Source organism: Lampris incognitus, chromosome 19, assembly GCF_029633865.1.
Source record: "Lampris incognitus isolate fLamInc1 chromosome 19, fLamInc1.hap2, whole genome shotgun sequence".
Classification (NCBI taxonomy): Eukaryota; Metazoa; Chordata; class Actinopteri; order Lampriformes; family Lampridae; genus Lampris; species Lampris incognitus.
In genome coordinates this window covers 26,503,878-26,512,250 of record NC_079229.1, presented here as the reverse complement: position 1 = coordinate 26,512,250, position 8,373 = coordinate 26,503,878, and the positions used below count along the sequence as shown (strand labels likewise).

The window sequence follows — 8,373 nt, the reverse complement described above, 5'->3', positions numbered from 1 at the left end:
TCCAGGGAGACAGACGGGGAAATAGCACTGTCATGGTACTGCCCGGCCCGTTGAAATAATCAGGCCATGAAGTCGCTCACAGAATACATCTCCTGATGAGGACGGGGGGCAGAAATAACCCGCTATCATCCGCTGTTCATTGTTCTCGGGGGGGGGGGGGGGGAGGTTTACTGTTCTTCTTTTTTTTTCCTATCAAAGCAGCAAAACTAAATACGCTTTACTTTTATCCATAAGAGCAAACTGTCTGACTTGTTGAAATAAAACATCGTCGTTCAACTCGCAGCCACCTGAAATTGTCCTGAAAGAGATGGGGGTGGGGGGGGTGGGGGGTGTTGAAATATTATGACATGTCTGCGCTCCAAATGGATTATGTTTCAATATCAGTCAGGACACAGAAAGAGGGAGGTGGGGAGAGAGAGAGAGAGAGAGAGAGAGAGAGAGAGAGAGTGCATGTGCTGGATGCAGATGGTTTTAAATTGCTGCCTTTGTTTTCCATCAGGCATGAAGCATTCCCTCCCCTTATCTTTCAGACAATGCGCGGTGGGGCTGATGTTCTGGGTAAATGAACTGTCGGTATATCTCTCACCCTCTCCTCCTCTGCCTCCTTGTTCTCACTCCCTCCTCAAGGTTGAGATGCTGGTACGCTGACTGTGAAGCCCCAAGTCGCTGAGGCGTCTCCCCCACTTTGCTCCTCTGCACACCCAGATGCCTCCGGGGGTGCAATTACCAATCCTCACATGCAATCCAGGTCGCCCATGCATATGATCCCTTTTGCTTTCCGTGATGTTTCTGTGTTGCTGGGGGTTTGTTTTTTTTTTCTCACCATTATTAGCGATGACAAAGTCTGAGGTATTCGCAGGTGGGGGAGTTACTAGCTCGGATCTTTATGGAGGTGGCTGACTGTCTTGGAGCAGCAGATTGCAATCACCCGAATAGTCCATTTAACTTTCTAGCAGCCCAGCACTGAATGCAGGTCCTTACCTTTGTGACGCCCACCTGTGCGGACCCGGTGCTTTAGTGTTTCCACGCCAAAATCTTTCTCCAAATCTCCCGACTACCCGGATGAGGAGGACGCCACAACAGAAGCCGCTGCAGACTGCCTAAACTGTTGCACGTGAGGTTTTTATCCACACACACGCACCCTGCACAAATACATGAGCTAGAATACATCTAACGTTCAAGATATTGCAGGACAAAGATTTCCAACAGTTAATTTCTTGGTTTGCATCAAGTATTTGGTGATGATGAAGCCTTCTGGGCCAGTATACATGGTGTTTTTTCAGTTACGTATAACCTTTTTTTGTGTCCTTTTTCAATGCAACAGTTATGCAACAATTCAATTGCATATATCTTGCATTCAAAATAACCTCATTAAACCCCACTGGTTTTATATATACCATTATCACTGCTATAGGAGCCACAAAAAATATACGTGGACCATTCAAGGTGTAGCTATTATATGGCCGCTATTGTAACCGTTATGTTTCCTTATGGTAGACCAGGAGGAAACACAGAAATGGATAAGTAGGATTTAGTTGCACTCCAATCAGGGAGACAGAGAGTTCATAAGTTACTCACTGGAAACCCCTTTGGCAGAAGTGCAGCTCCTCTGCACGCGGGTCAGATGCAGCTTTGAGGGCCGGATGAAAATAACCGGTCCTGCGCTGTGCTGAGATGTTTTGGCAAATAACTGGTGCCGTGATGAGGTGTTTGTGTGGACCCTTCCATCTTCCTCTTGTTGCGCTGACCTCTACCTATAGCATACTCACAGCACAGAGAGGAGAGGGGGCGAGCGAGAGATGGGGGGGGTGTATTTTTGAAGGCAGCAAGAGAGGAGACATGAATGTTCGAGGAGAGGCATGGCTGGCCACATCTTTGCTATCTTATTAGTGGGGGGGCCCTGTACCAACACTTTGGCCTTTCTTTATGGGGGCCATGATGAAACCCTCTTCGTGCATCCATGGAAAATGGCTAGGGGAAATCACAGATGAGAATCACTCAAAGACAGGGAGATGTCAACAGCCCCATAATGATAGCTGATGGCCCCAGAACACTCTCCCCCTTTCCCTCTCAGCCTCACCTGCCCAAGTTGCACTACCCTTGAAAACATAATTAGAGGTAAAGGAGAGAGACGGAAGCTTTATCCCTGTGTTCTGTAACCAACGCTCTTTGTTTTACACACCTGGGAGCCCCTTGGTTTTTTTTCCCCATCCCTATCTCTCTATCACTTCACGAAGGAGGGCTGAAACAGAGCGAAAGAGAACGAGAAGGGGCGAGAGAAAGAGAGAGAGAGGGAGAGAGAGGAAGATTGAGACAGAGAGCAAGAGGGAGGGATGGGAGGAGGAGGAGGAGGAGGAGGAGGAGGAGGAGGAGGAGGAGGAGAGTTCCCTCTGTGAGATGCTAAGGTGCTCCCAGTCCATTGTGCTGCTGGCTGTCAGGTTAAATTAGGGAGTACAGGCTCTGTGAGTGTAAAAAAATCAATACTTGATGGAAGATTGCTCCCTGGAAAATCTGTTTTGATTCCAGGATTAATTCTTGACCAAAGGCGCCGGCAAAATGACATGCCATTAGGCTCAAAATGAACACATTCTGTGGTGGAAATTGGATGGAAATGTGTCAGGTGATTGTCCCGGCTGCTTGTTTTTTTTTTTTTGCTCTCTGAGTGAGGAGACTGAAGGTGTGGCTGCAGTGAATGAGGCCTCCGGCGGACTCCATTTCCACAGCAGAGGCAACTCCACCGCGGCCTCCGAGTATTCTCCTGGCCATTGTTGTCCGGCTCCTGCAAATGCATCCCTCCAAGGTGAAACGCATTTGCCAACCATGCTACCTCTCCTGTGTTTTCCATAAAGCACGGCATAAAGAATGAGAAACCTGAAAATAAAACAAGGTTGTTGCTTGGTTGTTTGTTTTTTCCTCCACGGTGAGGGGGAAAAAAAGGAGAGGTGTATTATTGATGAGGGAGTAATGTGTTTGGCATGATGGGTGATATTTTCCTGTTTTGAAAACTTAAACAGGAAACTGAAAAGATGTCCTGGGCAGTGATTTGTCCAGCTTGTGCATTCAACCTTTACGCACTGGGATGTTCGTGTACTTTAGACCGGGTGTCTAGCGTAGCCGACGAAATGTTTCTCACGCCGAGTATCGTAAGTGGAGTAGCTATGCCGCATTTAGTTGTCAGCGGAGTTAAAACACGGAGGATCAAATTGTTTTCTATATATGTCTCACTCACCGGCTGCAGACAGCCGCAGAGAAGAGCACCAGTCTCCATTCTTTATTCTATAGACCAAAGAGAAGAAGAAGAAGAAGAAGAAGAAGTGTGCACATTATATGCATTTTAACATTATTACTCCCTCCATCATATATTTCTATTTTGTTATTATGTTATATCAAGCACTCAAGGACATTTTGTTCAAGAATTATAAATAAGTTCTTCAGAAATAAACATTCAAGAATAAAGCAATCTGACTTGATACACTGGCTGACTTCAAATCAATCAATCAATCAATCAATCAATCAATCAATCAATCAATCAATCAATCAATCAATGTCTCACTGATCATTTAGGCAATATGCATTCACACAAGCTCGGCTGATTTTGAGTTTGAATATTATGAAGACATTCATGCTATAAATTCTATAAACTGTCATTTGAATAACTTTTTTATTCTTCTTCTATATTTTCACACTATCGGCGTTACAGTTTGACATATATGTTGTGTTTGACATGTATGTCTGACATCCTGTTTGACATATATGTTCATCCTTGGAGATTTTAAGCACGGCCCTGTGACGGCCTGGCGGCCTGTCCAGGGTGTCTCGCCGCCTGCCGCCCAGTGACTGCTGGGAGAGGCTCCAGCACCCCCGCGACCCTGAGAGCGGGATAAGGGGTTCGGATGATGGATGGATGGCGTTACAGTTTGACATATATGTTTTTGGGTTTACTGGTATCTGTCCTCACATTTCAAAAGAATAAACTCTAAAAATAAGTAATGGGAAAAGGAGCACTGTGCTCTTGGTATAATGGATAATAATAACGAATAATGTCGATGACGAATGATAACGTTAGGAAGGAAAAAGAAAAAGAAAAAGTTGATGATGATGATGAAATGTGCTTCGAAGGAGTGTTGAGGCTTTGTTCAAATAAGAGTGCTTGGAAATTGATGGAACTTGAACATTATCTTGCATCACCGACCACTCACGAACATGCAAGGCTTCTTTTTGTTGACGGATGTTTGTATCGGATGTACACTGATGATCCAAAACATTATGACCACTCACAGGTGAACTGAATAATGTTGATCATCTCCAAACAAAGGAACATGTCAAAGTCTGGGTAGATTAAGTTAACAATCAGTTCTTGTAGTCAACGTGTTGGATGCAGGAGAAATGGGCAGGAGTAAAGACCTGAGTGACTTTGACAAGGGCCAGATTGTTAAGGCCAGATGACTGGGTCAGAGCATCTCTGAAACAGCAAGGCTTGTGGGGTGCTCCTGGGCAGCGGTGGTGAGTACCTACCAACAGTGGTCCGAGGAGGGACAAACCACAAACCAGCGACAGGGTGTTGGGCACCCAAGGCTCATCGATGAGCAAGGGCAATGAAGGCTACCCTGTCTGGTCTGAACCAACAGAAGGTCTACTCTGGTACAAGTCACAGTCCATTTTAATGATGGTTACGGGAGGAATGTGTCACAACACACAATACATCGCACCCTGCTGTGTATGGGGCTGTATAGCCACAGACCAGTCAAAGTGCCCATAATGACCTCTGTCCCCCATCAAAAGCACCTACAATGGGCATGCAAGCATAGGAACCGGACTTTGGAGCAGTGGAAGAAGGTCGCCTGGTCTGACGAGTCCCATTTTCTTTTAGATCACGTGGATGGCCGTATACATATGTGCGGCATTTACCTGGGGAAGAGGTGGCACCAGGATGCACTGGGGGAAGACGACAAGCCGGTGGAGGGAGTGTGATTGCTCTGGACCATGTTCTGCTGGGAAACCCTGAGTCCGGCCATTCATGTGGACGTCAATTTGACACGTGCCACCTCCATAAACATCGTTGCAAACCAGGTACACCCCTTCACGGCAATGGTATTCTCTGATGGCAGTGGCCTCTTTCGGCAGGATTATGCATCCTACCACACTGCACACACTGGGCCTTATTCATCAATCATTCATATGTACAAATGTGTTCTTACACACTCATGGCATTTTTTTTAGCCCTCAAGTTTGTTTCAGAGACCAGTGTAGAACCTGTGTAACACCTGAATTTAGACACCAATTGGCTGACGTCTTGAACTGACACTGATGTCTTTGCAAGCCAGGGGGATTGCTAGTTGCAAGGGGTAGACAATAGACGTTCGGGGAAGGAATTACAAATCACCATCAGGCTTTGCTACTGACTGTCAGAAAATCCACTGAGGTCCATTGTTCGGGAATGGTTTGAGGAACATGATGAAGTGTTCTAGGTGTTGCCCTGGCCTCTAAATCCTCCAGATCTCAATTCGATTCAGCATCTGTGGGATGTGCTGGACCGACAGGCCCGATCCACTGCGGCTCCACCTCGCAATTTACAGGACTCGAAGGATCTGCTGCTAATGTTTTGGTGCCAGGTACCACAGGACACCTTCAGGGGTCTTGGAGAGTCCATGCCTCGGCCGATCGGCCCCGTTTCGGCGGCACACGGAGGACCAACACTACATTAGGCAGGTGGTCATAATGTTTTGGCTCATCAGCGTATTTGATTGGCTTAGCGTCGCCGCTACAAGGCGCGCGAGATAATCCGTTTGTTGCGGGGACGTAGCGCTCCCTGCAGTTTAAAAGAAGAAAAAGAAGAAGTGTTTGAGGCATCCGGTAGGTGGCGGTAAGCACCGTTGGTTGCCGCTGTTGACGTCAACGTAAAAGGGGAAGATGATTAATCACGCAACGTGATGACGCAATACACAACGAAGGCTCGACCAAGCACGGGACTAGCGGTACGCCGACGCTACTTCGGCGTTGTGAAGGCGCGCTGAGAGCCTTACGTGTCCTTTAAACGCGCGATGTCCTGGGTTAAGTCTGTCTCGCACAGCGTGGACGATGTCTTCGACGTTAACGCGAAAGACATCAGTTTACAAAACAAGGAATGGAGCCACAACATGGAGAAACGAGTTAAGGTAGCTAGCTAACGATGCTAACCGACGAGTCGCTAAACAGAAACGTTAACGTGTGAAATTTACTTAAGGCTTTTGAGAATGGACGAAAAGAACATCAATTGTTTTATATTTCTATTGTTTTGTTTGCTCAAAGTGTGTAGTTGGCTCTCCTTACCCTCGGCAACCTAAACGCATTCCTATAATTGACTTGGCGATGTATAGTTCTAGTCCCCCACCTAGCTAGCACTCTCCAGCTCGTCACTTGAAACGACGAAGTCAGCATTTTGGATGCTCTTCTTTTGTTCGCTCCCGAAAGTGTCCATAGTGTCGCCACTGGAATGACAATTCCCCTTGTGTTCTGTTCAGGATGGCTTTGTGGAAGGGATTGATGCTGGGAAGGAGGCGGCACTTCAAGCCGGTTTTAACCAAGGATTCAAGGAAGGTGTAACACAAACGAAAACCGTCGGGTGTCTCAAAGGAGTATTAAGGTACCCTGCCCTGTATACGTTATAAGCTATGTGCTTCATTCAGCTTTGGTGTTCGGCCGCATGTTACACCAGTTAACTTGTAGGTAAAAGTGTAGACTAGTTGGAATGTAAATTCGGGCCTATACAGTAACTTAAATGATACCGATTGCACTTAAACGCTGTCAACCTTGAACGTAGAGTCAGCATACAATTTAAAATGTACACCTGTACCAGGCCTTCTAGGTGCTGGTCTTCTCTGAGGACTCTTATCGCGTTCTTGATATATAAAATCCCTGACCTTTCCTCTGCAGTCATCACGGCAATCATAACTTTGTGCCATCTGCTATTGACATCTCTCTGTTCTGTTCTGTTATGCCTAGCACATTCCCATCCCAGTTACTTCTTTCTCTCCCATGGTATGTGAAACGTTTGCCCCTTTGTATCCTATCTCACAGTGCTGTGCAGTGTTGGTACAAGTTCAAGTATCCACAAAGCCCCATCCCAACCTCAGTGACCGAACTTTTCCAGCGGGTTGTGCAGTATGAGGATGCACTTATGGATGAAATGATGAAAGCTTTGCAGAGCCCTACTCCCAGTGTAAGCGACGTCTCTGAAAGCATGGAGGATCTAGAGGTCAACCAGGGAGATCCAGACTGTATGGGAGAGGAATGTAAAGAGGAAAACTGCTGCAGAGGAGATGGACAAATGGACCTGAGTTTTCTTGAACGGCCAAAAAGCCTCTCTTTGAGCTCTGATAAGTGCTGGTCAAATATGGTGGAAAGCTCAAACCAGCTCCTGCAAAGCTGTATTGATTTAGTTTTAGAACTTGGGTTGCCACAGGAACTGATTCAGCACTTGGAGGAACTGAGGTGCAAAGAATGAATTTTGTGTCATAAAGACTGGATTTACTGTGTGCTCACTCGAGAGCAGATCAAATATTTGATACAGAAATTTTAACAAAACTGGTTTTAGACTCACTAGTTTCCTATTGGATTAAAATATATATTATGTAAAATGTGTTTGCTATATTGTTTTTTTTATATATATATATAGTTTCAGCGAGATATTTGAAGAATGACTAAACATTATATTCAGTGTATATTAGTGATTTTCTTTTATCACTTAATTGTAATCCAACACCTTTTGGGAACAAAAGACAAATGATTTGTATATTTTGTTCACCCCGTGATGGATGAATGGATATTTTGTTCACATTAGTTAACCCTTTCCTTAAAGTTGTTTGAAAGAAATGTGTCCTTCAGTCTGTTATAGAGCCATTACCAGCCATTCAAAAAACCCAAGATAGAGATAAACACCTTTTCTTGTGCTCAAATTTAGAGACCCAACCTATAATTAAAATATCCGACTATGGCATAACACTATTAAAATGTGTAAGGTTTGGGTAAAAAGGGTCATTTGCAAGGGGATGATGAAAATAAAATACATGAATGTTACACAGAATGGTCTCTGAGGTACTTGGAGAGGGAAGGGTAGTCAAAGGTAACAGCATTTAGCTGCTTGACTAGAATCAAGGGACCCCAAGTTCATCAAGCACCCCTCACTATTGATGAAAACCTATATTCAAGATTTAGCTATTGCTAACCTTAGTCAAAAAAACCGGTAAAGAAAAATAATTTCACTTTTGAAACACCTGGCGGAAGAGGATAAGGCCCACATGACAAAAATTATTTAAATTCTGTTATCAATCCACCAGATGGTGCAGTACGATAAACTCTGACTTGGGGCAAATGAGGTTTGAGCAAACACAGCAA

General features: G+C 45.1%; 1 protein-coding gene across 1 annotated transcript; it reads left to right on the top strand.

The window, feature by feature from the left end:
* Positions 1–5,946: 5,946 nt before the first annotated feature.
* Positions 5,947–8,053, top strand: otulina (OTU deubiquitinase with linear linkage specificity a). The gene is made up of 3 exons (XM_056299739.1): positions 5,947–6,155; positions 6,501–6,622; positions 7,057–8,053. The coding sequence occupies exons 1-3, from the start codon at positions 6,042–6,044 to the stop codon at positions 7,481–7,483; spliced, it is 663 nt and encodes a 220-aa protein (XP_056155714.1). The 5' UTR covers positions 5,947–6,041; the 3' UTR covers positions 7,484–8,053.
* Positions 8,054–8,373: the final 320 nt, after the last annotated feature.